The sequence below is a fragment of the Leuresthes tenuis genome, unplaced genomic scaffold (assembly GCF_036924035.1).
Source record: "Leuresthes tenuis unplaced genomic scaffold, fLeuTen1.0.hap1 SCAF_14, whole genome shotgun sequence".
Classification (NCBI taxonomy): domain Eukaryota; kingdom Metazoa; phylum Chordata; class Actinopteri; order Atheriniformes; family Atherinopsidae; genus Leuresthes; species Leuresthes tenuis.
In genome coordinates, this window is record NW_027325368.1 from 2,045,199 (window position 1) to 2,068,324 (window position 23,126).

The window sequence follows — 23,126 nt, forward strand, 5'->3', positions numbered from 1 at the left end:
ATATTTGACGTAAACCTCCAAAGTCTTTCAAATTCAACCTAAAACATCAAGTTTACAATTTTGAGTCGTCAGTTTGTATTAATAAGCAACGAGACGTGAAATGCACTTTTTCTGACTGGATTTCGTTATGAGCTTCCTGCAACGTTCTAAATCCAGTTGGCGCTGGTTCCAACGACTGTTGGCTCATTAAAATGGAATAATTAATATTCAAATCAAATCATGCTCAGCACTTTGTTAATGATTCAGCAGGCTAGCAGCTAAGCTAACCAGGAAACTCCCGTTGTCTGTTTTCATTGATCAGTCCAAACTCAGCTCCTTAACTGCTCCTGTCACAATGTGGCAAAACAATTCAAAAGCAACTGAAGCCAAAACGTATTTTAAATGTATTTTAATAAACTTCCGTAGTCTCATCTGTAAAATATACTGTAATTTAATCCCTCTACTCAGCCCAAACTGCAGAATTATCTTGAACTGACTTCCTTACACAACAAAACGTCTCTTGATCGTGTTGCATTCTGGTAAATGTAGTTAAGTAAAATATAAACTAGCATTTATTTACATACATTTACTCCAACTACTTGTTTTGTACGTACACTCTTCGTTGTGTTCAATTAAAGTTGCTATAATTAATATAGAAAATATTAGTTTATTTCATGTAATGTATAAATGTCGAAAAGTAATCATACACAAAAAACTACAAGTTCCACAACCTGACGTAATGACGTAATTACGTATAGCAACGGTCAGTTGCTAAAGGAAAAAACAGCCGCTTCCGTGTTGTTCTTGTGTTATTCTGGCAAATAACTGCCGTTAGCGGAGTCAAAGATCTTCTGACAAGCCTCTCTGCTGTGAGTTTATCATGGTTTTGTAAAGCTGACACACAGTTTAAGCTTTTTTCATCCGAAATGTCGATGCTACAGAGCTCAAAGAAAAAAGACAAGCGTATTTTGTCTGGTACCTGCCCAGACCCGAAATGTCAGGCGAGGCTCTTCTTCCCCGCTTACGGCTCCATTAGCATCGAGTGCACGGAGTGTGGTCAACGGCACGAGCAGAAGAACCTGTTAAATGTCGAAGAGGTGACTGATCCTGATGTGGTGCTTCATAATCTGCTCAGAAACGCCCTGCTCGGCGTCACCGGGGCCCCAAAGAAAGGGACGGAGCTGGTGAAGGTGATGGGGCTTTCTAATTACCACTGCAAGCTTCTGTCCCCGGTGCTCACCAGGTACGGCATGGACAAGCAAACCGGCAAAGCCAAGCTGCTGCGAGACATGAACCAAGGTGAGATGTTCGACTGCTCTCTGCTAGGAGACCGAGCCTTTCTGATCGAGCCGGACCATGTGGCCACCATGGGCTACGGCAAGGACCGGTCCGGGAGCCTCATTTACCTCCACGACACTCTGGAGGAGGTCAAGAAGGCAAACGGCAACAGAGAGTGTCTCATCCCAGTCCATGTGGACGGAGACGGCCACTGCCTGGTTCACGCTGTCTCCAGGGCGCTTGTGGGCAGAGAACTGTTCTGGCACGCCCTGAGAGAGAACCTCAAACAGAACTTCAAGCAGAACCTGGCGCGCTACAAAGCCCTGTTTCAGGATTTTATTGATGCTGCAGAGTGGGAGGACATCATCAACGAGTGCGACCCCCTGTTCATCCCGCCTGAAGGTGTCCCGCTTGGACTACGCAACATCCACATATTCGGCTTAGCCAACGTGCTCCACCGGCCCATAATCCTGCTGGACTCGCTGAGTGGAATGAGCAGCCCGGGGGACTATTCGGCCACCTTCCTGCCCGGGCTGGTGGCTGAGGAGCAGTGCAAGGGGAAAGACGGGAAGCTCAACAAGCCCATCTGCATCGCCTGGAGCAGCTCCAGCAGGAACCACTACATCCCTCTGGTGGGGATCAAGAACACGGTGCTGCCAAAGCTGCCGGCCCCCCTGCTGCCCAAGGCCTGGGGCGTCCCGCAGGAGCTCATCAAGAAGTACACCAAGCTGGAATCAGACGGGAGCTGCGTGATTGGCGGCGACCGCAGCTTGCAGGATAAATATCTGATGAGGCTGGTCAACGCCATGGAGGAGGTGTTCATGGAGAAGCACAGCATCCACCCGTCGCTGGTGGCGGATGTCCACCAGTACGTCTACAGACGGACCGGGGTGATTGGCGTCCAGCCCGAGGAGGTGACGGAAGCAGCCAAGAAGTCGGTGATGGAGAACCGGCTGCACCGCTGCCTGATCTGCGGCGCCCTCTCTGAGCTCCACGTCCCGTCTGAGTGGCTGGTTCTGGGTGGAAAGCTCTACAACTTGGCCAAATCCACGCACGGTCAGCTGCGGCCGGATAAGAACTACAGCTTCCCCCTCAACAACGTGGTCTGCTCCTATGACCCGCAGAGAGACGCCCTCGTGCCAGACTACAAACTGAGCTCCCTCAACACCTGCAACTGGTGTCACGGCACGTCGGTCCGCCACATCCGCGGCGACGGCTCGGTGGTGTACCTGGACGGGGACAGAACAAACACCCGCTCGCAGGGCGGGAAGTGCGGCTGCGGCTTTAAGCATCACTGGGAGGGGAAGGAGTACGACAACCTGCCGGAAGCCTTCCCCATCACACTGGAGTGGGGGGGTCGGGTGGTCCGGGAGACCGTGTACTGGTTCCAGTATGAGGCTGAGCCAACACTCAATAGCAACGTGTATGACGTAGCCATGAAGCTGGTCACCAAGCACTTCCCGGGAGAGTTTGGCAGCGAGATTCTGGTGCAGAAAGTGGTCAACACCATCCTGCATCACACCGCCAAGAAGAACCCGGATGAGTACAACCCGGTGTCCATCGACGGGGCTCACGCTCAGCGGCTGTCCGACACCACAGAGGCCCAGCAGGCGGCGGAGCCACAGCCGCCCACCAAGATCATCCTGACGGGTCAGAAAGCGAAGACGCTCCACAAAGAGGAGCTGACGATGAGCCGCGCGGAGCGCAGCCTCCAGCAGAGCATCAGCGAGCAGGCCTTGGTCACGCAGAAGCGGCGCACTGACAAACTGAAGCAGGATCAGAAAGGCCAGGCCCGGGCGTCTTCCCCCGGCGGGTCTCCAGAAACCTCCTCCTCCTCGGCTCCACCCACGCCCACAAAATCCTCCTCCCCCTCCTCGTCCAGCAAGGAGAAGAAGATCCGTGTGACCACCAGTGACGGCCGGCAGGCCATGCTGACGCTGCAGGTCCACACCACCTTCTCCGAGCTGCGGAGGAGCGTCAGCAACCAGTTCGGCGTGCCGCCTGCGCAGCAGTGCATCCGCTACGGCTTCCCGCCCAAAGAGCTGGTGCCTCCGAAGGACGGCGAGGAGAACGAGCCGGTGGCGCTGCAGCACGGCGACAGGGTTACGGTGGAGATACTGAGGGGTCCGGAGGACAAGAGCCCCGCGGCCCCCATAACCAGAGCATCCAGCTCGCACTCGGTGAGGAGCGACGACGGCGTGACGTCCAGCCGGGAACTTCAGGACAGCATAGACCTCGAGATGTCCTCCCTCTGTCTCCTAGCAACCCTGATGGGTAAGAACATGCCGGCTGCCTCCCCAGAGGTTACACCCCCGTCCTTAAAGATCATTTTACTTCTGATTGTAGACTTTAGTGCTGAGCTGAGGCGGCATCCATCTATTTATGGATAAATCACTTCTTTACTGAAACGTTTAGTGCAAATATGGATGAGACTTAATGCTTATTTAGAGAGTTTTAATGATCTACGATTTCTTAGTCTGATAACTCGGTTGGTTGGAAGCAAACAGCCTCGATTCACGGTTAGAAAACTAAGCAGAAGTCATTCTTTTATCCAACAGTAGATGGATCAGCTGAAGGTCCAGATGCATCTCTCAGGTCCTGTCAGGTCACAGCTGGATTTTTTCCTCTTTCTTAAGGACATCACTTTCAGATCCTGTTCATCTGCTGGAGATAGTTTTTTAGGCCTGACACTTCTTCTTTTGTCCTCCACTTGTCCAGTTTCCTCAAATGTTTTAAGGACACACTGCACCCCATGCTGAGATATGCCAAGTTTTCAGCTAATAGCTCTTTGGGAATCACCTTGTTGCTGCAGAAATCCTATTTTCTGTCTGTCAAACTGTGTTTTCTTTGCTGTTTTTCATAGATGCAGCTAAAGAAATGGGAACAAATGATGTGTCTTTGTGACAAAGTGCCTAAAGATCCAGTTTAAAATGGCTTCTTTGCTAAGTTGTCTGTTCTGTGTCGACACAACACTGGTTCATCCCTTGAGTTAGGAGCCTTTTTTCTGCCTGAAGGGTTCATAGGTCAGAGTTAAGTGGCTGAACAAAGAAATAATGGACTGAAAATGAGTGAAAAAGCAGAAAATGTCCAAAGAAAAGCTCTGAAAGAGCTTCAGAAAGCTGCAGAACTGTTGATCAGGACACTTTAAAGGTTTCAGAAAGCTGCAGAACTGTTGATCAGGACACTTTAAAGGTTACAACAAAGTCTGGCTGCTTTGGAGGAAAAATAAAGAAATGAGGTCTGGATCAGGACCGTAATACTGGAATTTGTACAGCTTTTAAATGAGCTCTATTAATGCTGCAGGAAGCTTCCAGTACAGTCTCTCCTCTGAGAAACGGCTGCTGCTGTGTTCATGGGAAACATTTCCCTCGTTAGATTTCAGCTCCTGAGGACATCTCAGGAGGACAGGTGTAGAAGTTCAGGTGTTATTTATCCAGGATGAAGGTTTGGTGTGTTTCTCACTGATAGAGACCTGGGGTGTGTTGGTTAAAACCCATCCAGGTGTGCGGCACACCTGCCTGCTGCTTCCTGATTGGCCCTGCAGCAGGCAGGTGGTTAACAAACTGCAGGAATCGACCCAGCAGCTGAGTGAACTCCTGGTTTCTGCTGCCATGAATGCTACCAGAAGCACGGCGTGGTTGTGTGTTCTGTGAATGCGCTGACTCAGCCGTCCCTCCCTGTCTCACCTGCCAGCAGGGTCAAAGGTCACGGCTGCTTTCAGATAAACAGATCGGCCGGCCAACAGGCAGCAGGACAGCGAGGGAGGTTTATCTGCGGGCCTGACGCTGCACTTCCTGTCAGCTCGTGGGCATCTGAGTGACTGCTGCTCACAGAAAAGCTCAGTCATGGTCGGCAGGCTCAGACTGATGCCGTTTCAGTCATCCTTCGCCTGCTGGACCCGGAGGGAGCCGCGAACGAAAGCTTTTCATATTCACTGGTTTTTAAAGGAAATCTCTGAATCCAGGTGAATAAATCTGATGGATTTCTTCGCCACACGTTGGAGCAAACTGAACGAGCTTTGATTCTGGGCCATTTCCGTGTGATTAAAAGAGGTTAAAGTTGGATGAAAAAGGTTTCTCTCAGACAGACGCCCACACCGGTCCATTGATCCGATCCGTCCCAGCACTTTTACACCAACCGTCTTCTTCTCTTCTTTTTTAAACGTGGCTTCAGCTGCTGAAAGGAGCAGTAATAACCTGTTCACCCTCGGTGCCCTGAGGGCCTCACCGAGTGACGTTCCCACGCTGTGTCCTGCAGGCGGTGTGGGATCGAGTCTCAGACTTTGAAATGGACCAGAGCCTGCTGTCAGTTTCAGAACCTCCGTGTGAGACGCTTCACTCAGCACCGAGTGTCTTTAACGTGGTTAAAATGTCTTTAACAGGTCTGTGACGGTTTCAGGAACGTTCACTTTGATGTGCTTCAAACATCAGCTGCTGTGGTCAAAAGGGGCGCAGCTGTAACCTCGTGGTGCGTTCAGAGTCGGCGCGTTCGGCTGTAACCTCGCGGTGCGTTCAGAGTCGGCGCGTTTGGCTGTAACCTCGTGGTGCGTTCAGAGTCGGCGCGTTTGGCTGTAACCTCGTGGTGCGTTCAGAGTCGGCGCGTTTGGCTGTAACCTCGTGGTGCGTTCAGAGTCGGCGCGTTTGGCTGTAACCTCGTGGTGCGTTCAGAGTCTGCGCGTTCGGCTGTAACCTCGCGGTGCGTTCAGAGTCGACGCGTTTGGCTGTAAACTCGTGGTGCGTTTAGAGTCGACGCGTTTGGCTGTAACCTCGTGGTGCGTTTACAGTCGGCGCGTTTGGCTGTAAACTCGTGGTGCGTTTAGAGTCGACGCGTTTGGCTGTAAACTCGTGGTGCGTTTAGAGTCGACGCGTTTGGCTGTAAACTCGTGGTGCGTTTAGAGTCGACGCGTTTGGCTGTAACCTCGTGGTGCGTTCACAGTCGGCGCGTTTGGCTGTAACCTCGTGGTGCGTTCACAGTCGGCGCGTTTGGCTGTAACCTCGCGGTGCGTTTATAGTCGGCGCGTTCGGCTGTAAACTCGCGGTGCGTTTAGAGTCGACGCGTTTGGCTGTAAACTCGTGGTGCGTTTAGAGTCGACGCGTTTGGCTGTAAACTCGTGGTGCGTTTAGAGTCGACGCGTTTGGCTGTAAACTCGTGGTGCGTTTAGAGTCGACGCGTTTGGCTGTAAACTCGTGGTGCGTTTAGAGTCGACGCGTTTGGCTGTAAACTCGTGGTGCGTTTAGAGTCGACGCGTTTGGCTGTAACCTCGTGGTGCGTTCACAGTCGGCGCGTTTGGCTGTAACCTCGTGGTGCGTTCACAGTCGGCGCGTTTGGCTGTAACCTCGCGGTGCGTTTATAGTCGGCGCGTTCGGCTGTAAACTCGCGGTGCGTTTAGAGTCGACGCGTTTGGCTGTAAACTCGTGGTGCGTTTAGAGTCGACGCGTTTGGCTGTAAACTCGTGGTGCGTTTAGAGTCGACGCGTTTGGCTGTAAACTCGTGGTGCGTTTAGAGTCGACGCGTTTGGCTGTAAACTCGTGGTGCGTTTAGAGTCGACGCGTTTGGCTGTAAACTCGTGGTGCGTTTAGAGTCGACGCGTTTGGCTGTAACCTCGTGGTGCGTTCATAGTTGGCGCGTTTGGCTGTAACCTCGTGGTGCGTTTACAGTCGGCGCGTTTGGCTGTAACTTCGTGGTGCGTTCAGAGTCGGCGCGTTTGGCTGTAAACTCGTGGTGCGTTCAGAGTCGGCGCGTTTGGCTGTAAACTCGTGGTGCGTTCAGAGTCGACGCGTTTGGCTGTAAACTCGTGGTGCGTTTAGAGTCGACGCGTTTGGCTGTAAACTCGTGGTGCGTTTAGAGTCGACGCGTTTGGCTGTAAACTCGTGGTGCGTTCACAGTCGGCGCGTTTGGCTGTAACCTCGTGGTGCGTTCAGAGTTGGCGCGTTTGGCTGTAACCTCGCGGTGCGTTCACCGTCGGCGCGTTTGGCTGTAATCTCGCGGTGCGTTCAGAGTCGGCGCGTTTGGCTGTAACCTCGCGGTGCGTTCAGAGTCGGCGCGTTTGGCTGTAAACTCGCGGTGCGTTCAGAGTCGGCGCGTTCGGCTGTAACCTCGCGGTGCGTTCAGAGTCGGCGCATTTGGCTGTAACCTCGCGGTGCGTTCACAGTCGGCGCGTTTGGCTGTAACTTCGCGGTGCGTTCACAGTCGGCGCGTTTGGCTGTAACCTCGTGGTGCGTTCACAGTCGGTGCGTTTGGCTGTAACTTCGCGGTGCGTTCAGAGTCGGCGCGTTCGGCTGTAACCTCGCGGTGCGTTCACAGTCGGCGCGTTTGGCTGTAACCTCGCGGTGCGTTCAGAGTCGGCGCGTTTGGCTGTAAACTCGCGGTGCGTTCAGAGTCGGCGCGTTCGGCTGTAACCTCGTGGTGCGTTCAGAGTCGGCGCGTTCGGCTGTAACTTCGTGGTGCGTTCAGCGTCGGCGCGTTCGGCTGGAACCTCGTGGTGCGTTCAGAGTCGGCGCGTTTGGCTGTAACCTCGTGGTGCGTTCACAGTCGGCGCGTTTGGCTTTTTTTGGATTCTTTCTAACCTGTGAAACGCTTCCTTTGCTCCAGGTGAGGATGTTTGGTCGTACGCCAAGAAGCTGCCGCACTTATTCCAGCAGGGCGGCGTCTTCTACAACATCGTGAAGAAGGACATGGGTGAGTGTCTTCTTCTTCATGCACTTTTTCTGGTTTTGCTGTAATAGTTCAGATATTTGATGGAAAGATTTATTTCCTGTGAGTCACTGCTGTGGCTTTCTGCAGCAGAGGGTTGAAATGTGTCCTATTCTTCAGTTTAGTTGAGTTTTTATGGGATTAACTGATGAAGGTGACGTCAGTTTTGTGCTTCACCAGACGTCAAACGGAGAAACGGGTTCCAGAAATGTAACCGCCGTTGATGTCTGTCACACGACATCATTTAAAGCATCAGGTGTGAAACGCACTTTGTTCTGAGCCGCTCGTATCGTCCTCACCTGCAGGTCTGATGGACGGGAAGCACTGCACGCTGCCCCACCTGACGGGGAAGACGTTTGTTTACAACGCCGCAGAGGAGCGCCTGGAGCTCTGCGTGGACACGGCAGGTCACTTCCCGGTCGGCCCGGACGTGGAGGAGCTGGTGAAGGAGGCGCTGGTGCAGCTGCGCTCGGAGGCGGCCTCCAGAGGCAGCAGGGAGGGGAGTCCGTCTCACGGCGTGCTGCGGCTGGGCAGCGGCGGCGTCGTCCGGAAGAAGGAGCAGCTGCAGAGCGTCACCGCCTTCCAGGGTAAAGGCCACTCTCTGGGCAGCGCCGGGGGCTCCTCCCCCCCAGAACACCGGCCTATCACACGCCAGCACAGCAGCGGCGTGGACCTGAGTGCCAGCGTGTCCCGAGGACCCCCCGACCTGTCGGACATCCCTGAGGACGCCACCAGGGAGCTGGTGCGCATGGCGCCGGGCTTCGTCACCATGAAGGACGGCCGCGGCGTGGACCCCAACCTGATGGAGCAGCAGCGGCGGAAGCTGCAGGAAATGGTGTCCTCCATCCAGGCCTCCATGGAGCGCCACCTGAGGGAGCAGCAGAGCGCTGCCGGGGGCGGGGCCAGCCAGGAGCGGACAGGCGGGACTAAGACGGCCGCTGGCCAGCCGGTCGATCCCGCGCCTCCAGCCGCCGCAGGCGCCGCGGCGTCCGGCAAACCTGAGGAGAAGGCGGAGGAGCCGGAGGAGATGGAGAGCCAGGACGCCGGGCAGAGCGGCGCCGCTGAACCCATGGATCACTCCTGATCACTCCTGGGCTCCAGCGCCGCCCCGCCCCCGCCGCCCCGGCATCTGGGGGTCACGCCGCCTCAGGTCGGATCCTCCAGCTTTGGTCTTCATCACGTCACGTTCGTTTGCTGCATGACTCAGAGCGGGCTGCCCGAGGAGAGCGGCGAGGAGAGCGGCGAGGAGAGCGGCGAGGAGAGCGGCGAGGAGAGCGGCGAGGAGAGCGGCGAGGAGAGCGGCGAGGAGAGCGGCGAGGAGACGGTCCGTCCGCACACCGGCATCACTGCTCTGCTGCAGGCGTGCACGTGTGTGTGTGTGTGTGCGTGCACGTGTGTGAGAGTGTGGGTGCGTATGTGCGTGCACGTATGAGTGTGCGTGTGTGTGAGTGAGAGTGAGAGCGTGCACGTGTGTCTGTGTGTGCGTGTGCACGTCTGCGTGCGTGCACGTGTGTGTGAGTGAGAGCGCGCACGTGTGTGAGTGAGAGCGTGCACGTGTGTGTGTGCACGTCTGTGTGCGTGCACGTGTGTGTGAATGAGAGTGTGTGCGTGTGTGAGTGAGAGCGTGCACGTGTGTGTGTCTGTGTGCGTGCACGTGTGTGTGAGTGAGAGCGTGCACGTGTGTGTGAGTGAGAGCGTGCACGTGTGTGTGAGTGAGAGCGTGCACGTGTGTGTGTCTGTGTGCGTGCACGTGTGTGTGAGTGAGAGCGTGCACGTGTGTGTGAGTGAGAGCGTGCACGTGTGTGTGAGTGAGAGCGTGCACGTGTGTGTGAGTGAGAGCGTGCACGTGTGTGTTTACGCCACACACACTCGTCAGCTGCAGAAAAAAAGAACAAAAAACAGCAAATTACTGATTCCGGCTTCTGAAATCGATTCTTTCGCCTCCCTTCAGTAAGTTTTCCTCCTCAGTTGATGACGTGTCATAAAAGCGTTTTGCGGTTCATCGCCGGAGGTGGCGGGATGCGTCTTTGACCTTTGACCTCCTGCTTTAAACGTGCAGCGCCATCGAGGAGGACCCCGGGTTCATGTGTGAGACGCATTCCTGTAGATAGAAGAATCCTCAACCTGCCACCGGGAGGAGAGCTGCTGAGCCATGCTTCCATCCACGTGCACATGCACGTGCACATGCTCGTGCACGCTCCGCCGCACGCATCAATGCCTTCATCACGAAATCTGCTGTCCGCCGTCTGTCTGAGGAGAGCAGGAAGTGACTCCTCCTTTACTTGGGTTTTTAGTTTTTAATCCTCCAGCTTCTGGATCCACAGCAAGCTTCTGGATCCACGTGCACACCTAGCTTCTGGATCCACGTGCACAGCAAGCTTCTGGATCCACGTGCACAGCAAGCTTCTGGATCCACGTGCACAGCAAGCTTCTGGATCCACGTGCACAGCAAGCTTCTGGATCCACGTGCACACCTAGCTTCTGGATCCACGTGCACACCTAGCTTCTGGATCCACGTGCACAGCAAGCTTCTGGATCCACGTGCACACCTAGCTTCTGGATCCACGTGCACACCTAGCTTCTGGATCCACGTGCACAGCAAGCTTCTGGATCCACGTGCACACCTAGCTTCTGGATCCACGTGCACACCTAGCTTCTGGATCCACGTGCACACCTAGCTTCTGGATCCACGTGCACAGCAAGCTTCTGGATCCACGTGCACAGCAAGCTTCTGGATCCACGTGCACACCTAGCTTCTGGATCCACGTGCACACCTAGCTCCTGGATCCACGTGCACACCTAGCTTCTGGATCCACGTGCACAGCAAGCTTCTGGATCCACGTGCACACCTAGCTTCTGGATCCACGTGCACAGCAAGCTTCTGGATCCACGTGCACACCTAGCTTCTGGATCCACGTGCACACCTAGCTTCTGGATCCACGTGCACAGCAAGCTTCTGGATCCACGTGCACACCTAGCTTCTGGATCCACGTGCACACCTAGCTCCTGGATCCACGTGCACAGCAGGCTGGTGGGGGATCTCTCACAGGGACCTGAACAGTTCTTCCTCACATCCGGCTTCCATGAACCTGGGAGGTTTGTGTTTTCCCACCTTTGGGTTTTAAACCAGCGAGAGGTTCTGTTTCCGGTTAGATGCAGCGTGCACGCTGACCACAGCCTCGTGCACGCTGACCACAGCCTCGTGCACGCTGACCACAGCCTCGTGCACGCTGACCACAGCCTCGTGCACGCAGACGGGTGACAAATGAAACAGGAAGCAGCACGGAACAGCTGCAGGGCATTCATCGTGGCGGTTCAACTCTGGAACGCCACGATGGCGTCCAACATGTCGGCCCAAGCGTTGATCTGGGTTCAGACCCGTTGGGTCCAGGCTGAGGATCATTCGGAGCCAGACCGTGACCCGGAGCAGCGTAGAAGCGTTGCTCAGCGCCGACTTAACGCTGTTTGTCCTGAAGCCGCCGTAACGGAGCAGCTCGGCTGGAGCCTGCTTCGGTCAGCCAGCTGCCTGAGGTCCTGAAGGTTTGTAGGAGCGACGCACTGCGAGACACGGTGTGCGCTCGCAGCGTGTCGCTCCGGTCCACCTTTAAAGGGGGACTCTTCAGCAGGCTTCAGCAGGTCGGGGCTTTTCTTTTCATTTGTCACCCGTCTGAGCATCATCCCGACAGTACAAGTATCATTTATTCACAAACTCATGATTTTTACCTTAAAATCCCCAGAAAGGTGTTTTAAAATGACCTGATCAGTTCTATCAGTGCGAGTTGGTTGGTTTGATGGTGAAGTGCCTGAAAAACGCAGTTTGGAGCAGGAAGTTGACACTTTGTGATGATGTCAGTCCAGGTCTGAGCTGCAGGTCAGAGAGAAGCTCACAGCGTGAACTTTCCTCAGCTGCAGGCTGAGGAAGCGTTTGGGTTCATGGTCTCATCCTTCAGCGGTGAGGTTTCCCGTGAGCTGAAGCCGTCGCCCACAGAGAGAAACCGAGCAAATGAAGAGTGATTCAGCATCAGTCAGGAAACTGCTCCCCCTGTGGAGCACAGCTGGCACAGTTTCTTTTGTCTAATGAGGGAACGAATCGGGTTTGTTTACTAAAAAAACAAGTTTTCTGAAGCGTCTGCAAACAGAAACTGAAAATACTGAAGATTTCTGTGATTTCTGTCTGCATCAGAGCTTCAACAAGGTTTGTTCTTTAAAAGCTTTCCGTTCTTTGCTCTCAAGCTGTGCCACAAACACACTTCTGTTGGGCAAAAGTGGCCCATTTAGGGCGTAATGCACCTTTAGTGTCTGAAGGCAGGTTGTTGCTTCCTGTTCCCAAACAGGAGGCAGGCTGGCGCTCAAATGTTCTCAGCATCAGTCTGTGATTGACGCGCCGCCTCTGCTGAAATGAGGGAAACGTCCCCGGTGTGGACGGCTCTCTCCATGGGGGGTGACACTGGAGCGGCCCGAGCCCCACGGCTTACAGCGTGGTGAAAGCAGGTGCTTTTAACCAAGCTAAGCTCTAATTAGGTGTTTCCAGCTCCTAAAACTAACCCACACAGACAGGAAGTGGTTCCTGAACGCAGCTCAGCTCTCCAGGTCGCAGCCGCAGCTCCTTCTGTCCAAACGCGTGAACACGGCGGCGTTGGCCCCGCCCTCATTTTCAGCCTTCGACCGGACGAAGGCTGAAAATCAGAAATGAAACCCGCTTTCTGCTCACTTTCAGCCTAAATTCACGGGCGCACACAGGCAACCTGCTGCCTGCTGCGTCGGCTTCTTTGTGATTGGCTGCTGATTTGCGCCCGACGCCGTCCACGGGTCCCGGTAACGGCGGTAACACCGGGACACGCTGGCTGCTCTGAGCCTGTTTTCTGACCGGTGAAAGCTCAGCTGATCGGTGCCGTTTCAGAGGAACCAGCTGATGGGAGGCTTGTAGGGAAATTGGCTTCTTCCCCGCTGAACCGCTCTGTGTTGGACCGTAAATCCAGCTGTGGGCAGCATCTGTTTCTTCTGAACAGGCTCGCCTGAAAGTGTTAAAGTCCTGCTTCGAAATGACAAAGACGAAAGTCACTTTCCTGCTTTTGTTGCCAACAAACCCGTCTTCACGTTGCTCTTAAATGGCTCAGATCATCAGGCCTTAAAAGTGATTGGTTTTGCACTAAATTAGAAGCTTTTTCCATGTTTCGTCTCAGATTGTCCGAACTTAAATCTTCACCTTTGACCTTTTCTTTTTCCAGTTTTGGCCTTTCAGTGAATCGCAGTCCAGTTTTCAGCTCTGTGAGGTTTGCATGAGGTGAACAAATGTAAGATTACGCACTTTGTTAGAAGAAAGAGGGAATATCCGTGTAGCATATTGGCTGAACCTGGTTCGCCGTCAGTCAGAAGGAAGAAAAGTTTCCGATCAAACGAGTCTGCTGCAGCAGGCTTGAAGCTCCTCTCTGTGACTGCTGTACTAATGACATGAATTGTAATCCACTTGTATAATAGTATATATTGTAGTATATTTGGACCTGTACAGAAACACAGATGTTCAGTTCCTTCAGTTCATTTTTGTTAACTTCTCTCTGGTTTGCTAATAAAATATTGATGATACCCGGCTTCGACATCGCTGTTTGCATGTGTGATGACTTTTCAACCGACAATAAAATCACTTCCTTCACGTGTTTTTGTATCTCGGCTGATTTTTCTCTTGAAAGTGTGGCTCGTTTCCTGCAGTCGGCGCCTCTGGATGTGCTTTCGTGCCTCAGGTACAGCGCTGTGGTGACGCTTCTCTGCAGCTCCAGGGCGGCTCCAGCTCCTGGTCAGTTAAGCTAACTATCCTACAGATAAGAATCCGTCATTCCTCTGGTGAGACTGAGGGTGCAACAGCTTTCTGTTCAGGAACAGCTCAAGCTTAGCTAAAGCCTGAATGGCTTTACCATGAAACGCCAGACGAAGGAAGAATCCCATCTAAGACATCCTGGGTGGATAACGGTGGCTGTCGCCTCATCTTTTACAGTAAAAACAAGTCATTTCCACCCACATGAAGAATATTCTTCTATATCAACTACCTTTTACGACCAGGTTTAGCTTCTTTGTTGTATCAATATAGTTCCATCATATCGAGAAGGTTTTGCTCGTACACAGAAATGCCAAATATTCTAATTTAGGGGATGTTTTATTGTGATTCTTTCAGTGTTTTTGTCCTTAGACAGGAAAAAAAGGAAGCTATCCAATACAATGGCTCTGCCATAGCTTGTATTTTTGGAAATCTTTTACTTTTCTTCAACAGGAAAAGTGATAATTCCACAATATATTCACAGTTTAGGTGATTAATAAACAGCATTTCAGGAACACTGATGCTTACTTACCTTTGTAGTGGAATGAAACAAGCAGAAATACATGAATGTTTTATCATAAACAGGTTCTGAAGATGAAGTTAAATAAGCAGCATTTTAATAATTCTTTGTCTCAAACTCGACGAGACGGTTTATTATTAGTGCACGTTTTGCATGGTGCACATCTCCCATGACTGGTTTTATTTCTAAGGCTTAAAAGATCCATGCAGTCACATTACATTTAAAGAAAAGAAAAACACCTGAAGAAGACAACACGTTGTCTCTGAGGCTGAGAGAATCCGACCTTCTCCCCGATGCACAGCCACCTGTTTCCGGAGGATTCCACAAAGCGGAAAACCCAAAGCAAACAGAGCTTCAGGATGTGCTGAGCGTAAACAGTTAACCTGAAGACGGCTTTGGTTGCTCCTGGCATAAAAAGTGAGCGCTTCAGTGGTGTTTAGGACCATTAAATCAGATGTACAGCCACAGTCTGCCTCCAACCGACATCCTTACAGAAAGGTACTGGTGAGGCTGCATTCATAAATGCATAAATAAGAAAGCCAGGACATTCTCAGCCAAAGAGAGTTAAAATCAGGCAAATAGATGAGCTAATTTCCTATTTACATTGTCGCGGTTCAGCAGAAAAAACTCCACAAAGCAGAACAAAGGTTTGACTCCTCGTCTGCTGAAGGTCAGTGACCTTATAATGAATGATGAGAAACTTCATTCAAACGAGAGGAACTACCTCAGAAAGAGAAAAGAAGGTGAATAAGGTGTCTTTCTTCAGTGTCAACAGTAATTCTGAAATAGTTTTCCGCACATCCAACGAAACCCAAAAAAAAGAAACAGAACAGACTCCTTCAAAAGTGCATAAATATTGGCCAACAATTCAGCTCTATAGTAACATTAAAAGTTAACAGCAGTTAACACAAAGTTCTGAAATATCTAGTTAAAAAAATCATGCAATACTTGAATCCATAAGATTTATTACATAACATCTATATTTCATCCTAAACTGATTATACGGGGACACAGATTAGAGCCATCTGGCACAGCTTGATAGGCGGTAAAATCTGTTAAAACACATGCAAAGTGGTCACAAAGTACTTCTTAAACCTTTAAAAAAGGGTAAAAGCAAAGCTTTTGTGTCCCTCCATTAATTTCCCCAGATGATCAATTGAAACTAAATTGTCTCACCTGTGTGAGTCTATATGCCTTTTCAACCATGACGGTCGGATAAATTGTTTCCCACAAGTGTTACAAGCGTAGGAACCGTCTTCCGAGTGAATTTTCAAATGACGCATCAAATTGTTACTTTGTCTGAATCTTTTCCCACACTTTTCGCATGAAAAAGGTTTATCTCCTGTGTGGATTGTCAGATGACGCAATAAATGGCCGCTTTGCCTAAAACTTTTCCCACATATTTTGCACGAATGCGTCTTCTCGTTTATGTGGATTGCTTTGTGCCTTTTAAACGCTGACGAGTCAGAAAATCTCCTCCCACAGGTGTTACAAACATATGGCTTCTCACCTGTGTGCGTTCTCATGTGGACAGTCACGTCGCTATTTTGAGCAAAACTTTTCCCACATATTTTGCATGAATATAACTTCTCATCAGTATGGATTGCTGTGTGCCTTTTTAAAGCGGATGATTGAGAAAACCCTCTTCCACAGGTGTTACAAAGGTACGGTTTGTCGCCCGTGTGAATTCTCATGTGCACCAACAGTTTACCATAACACGAGAAACATTTCGTACAGTTCTCGCAGGAATACGGCTTCTCACCCGTGTGAGTTCTTACGTGATATTTTAGTGTTGATGCATCCTTAAATTTTTTCCCACAAGTGCTGCATGGATAGCGTTTCTGACGGGTGTGGATTTTGTGATGGTTCCTCATTCGAGGCTTAGAGTTAAAGACTTTCCCACAAACATCGCATTTAAACACATCTTTATTAGCTCCGGAGTCACAAAGGCTCTCTGACATGGGAAAGCTGCCTCCGATATGACTGTGGCTTGTGTTTTTGAGACATTTCTCGCTTGGATTCAGATCGGAATTTCTCACTGATCCTAATCGAAAATGTTTCTTTTCTTCTTCATCTTTCCTGTCAGTTACAGGAGAGTTTTGAGAGAGGACCTGGTCACCTTTTTGCTCAGGTACATTGTGGTCACTTTCCGCACAAGTAGGAGTCACCATTAAGGTATCGGGTTCCTCCTTTAAAACAACCACAAGCAGCTCTCCCTCCTGTCCGACGCAGAGTTCCTCCTGTTCCTCTTTAATCTCTGGAAGCTCCGATTCCTCCTGGTCCAGACTGAAGTTCCCCTCCTGGTTACAGTGCTCCTCATCAGTCTGAACCTCCTCCTTGCAGACATGTACCTGAGGGAGGCCTTGAAAGGAAAGAAAGATTAGTAAAGCAGGGCTTGAATTTCATAGATGATATGAGCTAATAATCTACTTCTCCTCGTTTTCTATTTCCATTGTAGTGGTTCAGCACATCCAACAATACACAACAAAAAGAAACTTAATTTCACGGACACGATTCCTTAAAATGTGCATAAATATTGGCAAATAATTCAGCTCTGCAATAACATTAAAAGTTAACAGCTGTTAACACAAATTAACACAGGTCAGGACCACAAAATCAGCATTTATAATTGAATTTCAAATACACAAAACATTCTGTAGATGCGTTGTATCTCGATTTAATTTCAAACATTCTACATAAATCCTTTAAAGTCAAGTTTATTCCCAATATTTTTATTCTAATCTTTAATTCTATTATTTCTGTTTTATGATCAAAGTGATATTTCACTTTATTTGTCCTTTACATCCCCAACAGTCCGACTTTAGCCCTGATAACTAAAAAAAAAGGGAAAACTGCCTCCTCTTTAACACTCAGGAAAACAAAGAGAACGAGCCTCAGGTGCAGGTAAAATGCAGGCACTTACTGCCCCCCAGTGGCAACAGGCCGCTACAGCAGGCTGATGTTTGTCTGCAGAGCATCAATTCTGTGGCATCCACGAGCTTTCGCTTAAATTCGTGTCTGCTGGCAACTACATCTCAGGTTTATAAAGTCTGAGGTACTCTTTGAGTTAGACAGATTTGCATACCTGACTTTAGTAAGTTTATTTGGGGTTTCCAGGAGATATCCAGCTGACAATCAGTCTCTTCTTTGCACTGAACGATCGATTCCTCAAAGACTGCGTTTGTTCCTGCAGTTTGTCCCTCACCGACAAACTGCCTCAAATGACCTGCAGACATCGTTACTGCAGCGACTCAGAGACACGATCAGACCGTCATTTTCACGCTTTTAAAGCGAATGTTATGAGCGCGATTGTTGACTTCCGCTGAGTGTCACACTCTGAAGGTCCGACAGGAAAGCTCGATCGATCATCCGTTCCGCTTTTTATGTTTTTTTTTTTTAATGTTACGTTTCTTAGTTTTTTTATAAACCTTACACAGATGTTATTAAAATAGAAAAATTCTAGAATAACTTTTACTTTTGATTTTCAAATAAACAGCAGGAAAGAAATGACAATAGAAAATATATGCTCACATAAAAGCAAAAGTAGTCACATGTTCACAATACCAACAGTAACCTGTAACAGAATAGACAAATTACCTTTTATTATTATTATTATTATTATTATTATTATTATTATTATTATTATTATTATTATTGTTGTTGTTGTTGTTGTTGTTGTTGTTGTTGTTGTTGTTGTTGTTGTTGTTGTTCCCAGCTGGTATGACTCATATTAGTGCTGTCCTACTGGTTCTATGGAAAGCCAAGAGAGTCAGAATTCACCAACTTCATCTGCCATTCAAAACCCAATCTGGCACATATTTGGTTCCACCTGCCATCTACTGAATGCATTTACAAGCACTGCTGGGCATTAGATACCAACACCATCATATAACGACCTTCCCCCTATACATTTAACTTTAATAACTGTAAGATCTTACTAATAAGGAACTGATCTTGCCTTTGAAGTTTGTTTGCAGCTCACAACCTTTTTAAAATATCTCTTTCAGTCCGTTTCAGTCAATACTTTTCAAGCCAGGACTGATGTTACACATCTGTGTCTCCTGTGATAGTATTTGGAGGTGGAACTTGCTCTACCCTTGGCATCAAAGAACTCACCTCTAGCACTGGCATAACTCAGCTTATCCTGTGCATCACTGATGTGGGGTCATTTTTTGCCCCAATAGCCTGCAACATGTATGTGGAAAAAGCCCCGGAAACATGCTTCTTTACAGCATTGTGCGATGCAAGATGTTTTAGATGAGGCCAGTGTTGCCAGGTGTACAATAATGATAATATTTGTTCCCAAAAAAGGCCAAATATACGATAATTTGACCATTCTGTGAATGTGTGGTTGTAATCAACAACTGTCTGTCGCATTTTTTTGTGAACCCATTTCCATTTCCATATGACAAGTTTGAAGCCAGTCGTGCTTTTCTATGTGAGCTACACTGACGTGCTGCGTTTGCCTCAGAAGTTCCTAACAGTAGGTGGCCTCCAGGCCTCATGATTTGGCTCATTAGTTCCACTCGTCATTGTTTACGGGGACATTTAGCCTAAAGCAACTGCTGATGCAAAGCCGTGAGTCTGTTTGATGCTATTTAACACGAGAGGGACTTTAGTGCATCAATAGACTTGTTATTTTGGTTATGACCGGTGTACGATAAGTTCCCTAAAATACAATGATTTTATGTCTCTGGTACGATAAAACTACATTTCCCACCTGACAGCACTGGATGAGGCTGCAGCTATGACATCAGAAGTATTATAGAGCCGAGACTGGAGATGCTTTTTTCAGTTGACACCTAGTCGTAAAGAGCTGATTTTCAGCCCCAGTTTCTGACGCTTTTAGCCGTCTGACAACAGAATCTAAGAGATAAAGAAATTCGGCAATTGAGCTATATTATTATATCGTGCACTTAGACGTTTACTGTTTTTACTAAAAAAAATTAAATGTAACTTTAGAGTATGCACACAGCACCTTGGACCATTTGAGCAGTTGTGCGAATGGAGTCAGCAGTGATTTAAAATGTGAATAAATTAACTATTGTTCTGTTAGAAAATGATCAGATTTAGTATAATTACTGTGAATAATCTGTAGCCACTCAAAATAATATGTAATACCTAATCAAATTTAGCTAATTCCTCTCACTAGAGCCAGATGGCAGTCTAGTTGCGTATTTATGACCCCTTTTGCTTTCCATACACGCGAATGTCGTTCCAGTGACACCAAGCGGAAGTAAACAATAAAAGGCCAGCAGCTAATAACCTACAGGACCAGTGGTTGCTTCATTTATGCGTGGACACCGCTGGGAGACGGTCGTGTTGTCGTACCTCAGATCACTGTTTCAGTTGCGGAAAAACAATGTCTTCAGTTCAATATTTGAAAGAGTTTATCAGCGAGCGACTAACTGCTGCAGCCGCAGAAATATTCGGAGTCTTTGAGAAAACCATCGTCCAGTACGAGGAGGAGATCGATCGTCAGCGCAGACTGCTGGATATCACCTGGAAACCCCAAACTAAGTCCCAGACAGCAGGTATGAAGCACCGGGCTGAAGGAAGTCGCACATGAATCTGACTCGTGGAGCACCAGAGCTCTACGTTACATTTATTTAGTTTGTTACGGTGCAGCTGCAGAAATGACCAAATGCATGTAACACATTCACAGCCTGTGTAAGACAGGCGATTGTGGCTCAGCTAGAAAGACTACTGCAGAGTTTTATATCAATGTGCGTCGGAGAAAGCAAAGACAACGAAACTCTTGGGCAGGTTAGCGCGCCACGGTGGCTGAAAATCAAAGCTAACGCTGCGTAACAGCTGGACCGCCGCAGGTCAGCGGGTCAGATGCATTATGCATTTACTGCTGTGTTTGGATTTTCTGGAACAATTGCCTCTACACTCCCTGTCCAAACTAACATGGCTGTAGTTAGCCACGCCATCACAGTCTGTGTTTCTAATCAGTAACAGATGGCTGGAGCCATCTCACCAAACGGTGACTCACATTGCTTTAGAATAAGATGCGTTTTATCGACTCTACTCTAACGTTTATCACCTGAACCTGAGTTAAACTGCGGCTTTGTGTTGGGATAAATGCAGAATCAGTAATGTTTTAACGTGACACAGTTTATTTAAGTTGAAAATGGTCTTTACGGTTTCACACATGTGCCAGAACGAGCAGTTAAACATCTGTATCTGATGTTGATCCTTTCTTATCCTGTGGCTGTTACGAAATAATACCATAAAGGTGAGTTAAATCTGACAGAAGGGGAATAAAATGAAAGAAAATCGCTGTAAAAGTGTGAAAAGCTGTCAGGATGCAAGATCTCATGATCAGATCAATGTTTTCCTCTGACTTCATGATGCCGTTCTGTCCCTTTTCTCTCCAGATGTGCCACAGCAACATGTATGCCAAGAGGAGGAAGCCGAGGAGGTTGTTACCGATCAGCTGCCGTGTAACCAGAAGAGGAACTCCAGCCTGGGCAAGGAGGAACCAGAACCTCCACAGATTAAAGAGGAACAAGAAGAACTCTGCACCAGTCAGGAAGGAGAGCCACTGGTGCTGAAGGAGGAGAGCGACACCTTTATGGTGACTCTTACTTATGAGGAAAGTGAACACAGTGAGCCAGAACCCAACAATAACGACCTCCAAGATCAAGGTCAGGAAGTCAGCGAGGATTTAGGATCAACAAGCAATGCGGATACAAAGGCAAAGGAAATGCACCAATTAATAAGCAACAGCAGCAGCAGCGAAGACGTCCCGTGTCCCGTGTCAATGAATCAGTGTGATGCCGACAGAGGCAAAATTTCTTTGAAATGTGGTGTTTGTGGTAAAGTCTTTAAGAATAAGTACCATCTAAAGATGCATCACAGAATCCACACGGGTGTGAAGCCATACGCTTGCAATGATTGTGGAAAACGATTTAATGACGCTTCAACGCTGAAATATCACCTGCGAACTCACACGGGTGAGAAGCCGTACTCTTGCGAAACATGTGGGAAAAGTTTCAGATGCAGTTACAGTGTGTTGGTCCACATGAGAACGCACACAGGTGAGAAGCCGTACCTTTGCAACACCTGTGGGAAAAGGTTTACTAACCTGTCGGCATTTAAATGGCATACTGCAATCCATACTGGCGAGAAGCGCTATTCCTGCAAAATATGCGGTAAAAGCTTCACTCAAAGTGGGAATCTAACTGCTCACATGGGAACTCACACTGGTGAAAAGCGGTATTCTTGCAAAATCTGTGAGAAAAGCTTCAGTCGGAGCAGCAATTTGATTGTCCACATGAGAACCCACACAGGTGAGAAGCCGTACCCCTGCAACACCTGCGGAGAACGGTTTAAATACGCGTCGGCACTGAAGAAACACATAAGAACTCACGCAGATGACGAGTCGTTCTCCTGCGAAACATGTGGGAGAGGTCCCACGAGCAATGACAACTCGTCAGTCCAAGGGACGCCTCACACAAGCAAGGAGTGTTGTCCCGAAACCTCTGCGGGGAAAATCATCTTCGTAGCAAAGGTGGAAGAGAACATGTGAGGATTTTCCACAGGTCACAAGTACAACCTTCAGCTGTGGGTGTGTGAGGATGCTGCATGTCAGACTGCATGTTGGGGTCTCTGTGTGACAAGCTGCCGTCATTTTGAGGAAGTTAAACTGTTCAGAGACGGTGAATCTCACAGAAAAACACTCGAATCTCACAGAAAAACACTCGAATCTCACAGAAAAACACTCGAATCTCACAGAAAAACACTCGATCTGCAGCAGGTGACAGACGGAGAGCTCCAGGAAGAACAGATGGCGGTTATCAGTCACTGTTGTCATTATCATTCAAATGGCTTGTTAAGTGTATGACTCTAACGCAGTGATGTGTATCATGTTAAATTCGATGTGTTTCGTGGTTGTTTTTGTATAAGTAAAATAAATAATGAGTTAAATGAATATTTCTTGGACAGTTGTAGCTTTTTCATGAACATCACTTTGGTTCATTTTTTTACAACATGTTTGACATTGCAGCAGAGGAACTTCTTCAGTTTTATTTGAATATTAAATACCCGTCTAAAAGCAGCAGGGGGCCATCCATCTCTTTCCTTTTCAGGGACATTCTTACAGATTACGATCCATGGCCGTTAATCGCTTTCTTCTATATAACTCTTCCAACTGAGTTCCACTCTCAGCTCGCATATTACAAACTTTAGTGCTTGACTGGTTATTCCATCAGTGGCTCTACTGTCCTCCTACCTCCTGCAGCCCCCCCCCCCCCCTCTTGAGCTCAGGCCTCACAGCTTGATATGAACACCCTAACATGATGTTATCAACTTACTGCTGGTTGGTTTAATTTGTGTGAATTCCTCTGGGAGGAGCTTGAATATAACAGATAATAACAGGCTGACATTCCCTCTTTCTCCTTAAAGAGCAAAATGTTCACATCAAATAACTGAGCCCAAAAAACTCAGCTGCGGTCCATTGTTCCCAAACTGGGATTCGTTGCCACAGTCTTAAGAAAAAGAGGAGCTCAAACAGAATGTGAAGCATCAGATTTGGTGTAAAATGAAACATTTTTCAGGTCTGATGACAGAACAAATAGTGTTTGTTTTCATTCTAAAAGGCTAATAAGACGTAAGGGTAACTGGTTTTGTTATTTCAGATATGAAGCTTGGTGTCCCTGTGAGGTTGGCTGCAATCAAGGTTCACACTTTGATTTATTTAGATGGAACAAACCAGAAGCTTCATTTAGTCAAAGCAAGTTTCCAGCATTCATATTCTAACCAGAGAGAAATGACTGATATCTGGCAGAAAGAAGCATATTTACCAAAAAATTACTGTCAAAAGTGCAGATTTCTGTTCGA

The 23,126-nt window shown here is 48.8% G+C and overlaps 3 protein-coding genes across 3 annotated transcripts; 2 read left to right on the top strand and 1 right to left on the bottom strand.

Moving 5' to 3' along the window:
* The first annotated feature begins 733 nt into the window (after positions 1-733).
* Positions 734-13,604, top strand: vcpip1 (valosin containing protein (p97)/p47 complex interacting protein 1). The gene is made up of 3 exons (XM_072363355.1): positions 734-3,531; positions 7,849-7,935; positions 8,256-13,604. Exons 1-3 carry the CDS (start codon positions 906-908, stop codon positions 9,032-9,034), a joined length of 3,492 nt encoding a protein of 1,163 aa, XP_072219456.1. The 5' UTR covers positions 734-905; the 3' UTR covers positions 9,035-13,604.
* An 844-nt stretch (positions 13,605-14,448) lies between these two features.
* On the bottom strand, positions 14,449-17,591 carry LOC140268512 (uncharacterized). Its single transcript, XM_072363419.1, has 2 exons — positions 17,365-17,591; positions 14,449-16,641 (listed from the first exon to the last, which is right to left on the bottom strand). Exons 1-2 carry the CDS (start codon positions 17,513-17,515, stop codon positions 15,452-15,454), a joined length of 1,341 nt encoding a protein of 446 aa, XP_072219520.1. The 5' UTR covers positions 17,516-17,591; the 3' UTR covers positions 14,449-15,451.
* A 1,930-nt stretch (positions 17,592-19,521) lies between these two features.
* On the top strand, positions 19,522-22,196 carry LOC140268513 (uncharacterized). The gene is made up of 2 exons (XM_072363420.1): positions 19,522-19,813; positions 20,663-22,196. The coding sequence occupies exons 1-2, from the start codon at positions 19,642-19,644 to the stop codon at positions 21,814-21,816; spliced, it is 1,326 nt and encodes a 441-aa protein (XP_072219521.1). The 5' UTR covers positions 19,522-19,641; the 3' UTR covers positions 21,817-22,196.
* Positions 22,197-23,126: the final 930 nt, after the last annotated feature.

Coding starts and splice junctions, on each gene's coding strand:
- vcpip1 (XM_072363355.1), top strand. CDS start 906: ATGTCGATGCTACAGAGCTCAAAGAAAAAAGACAAGCGTATTTTGTCT. Junction 3,532..7,848: donor TCTCCTAGCAACCCTGATGG/GTAAGAACATGC, acceptor CCTTTGCTCCAG/GTGAGGATGTTTGGTCGTAC. Junction 7,936..8,255: donor CATCGTGAAGAAGGACATGG/GTGAGTGTCTTC, acceptor CCTCACCTGCAG/GTCTGATGGACGGGAAGCAC.
- LOC140268512 (XM_072363419.1), bottom strand. CDS start 17,515: ATGTCTGCAGGTCATTTGAGGCAGTTTGTCGGTGAGGGACAAACTGCA. Junction 16,642..17,364: donor AATAAACTTACTAAAGTCAG/GTATGCAAATCT, acceptor TTTCCTTTCAAG/GCCTCCCTCAGGTACATGTC.
- LOC140268513 (XM_072363420.1), top strand. CDS start 19,642: ATGTCTTCAGTTCAATATTTGAAAGAGTTTATCAGCGAGCGACTAACT. Junction 19,814..20,662: donor AACTAAGTCCCAGACAGCAG/GTATGAAGCACC, acceptor TTTTCTCTCCAG/ATGTGCCACAGCAACATGTA.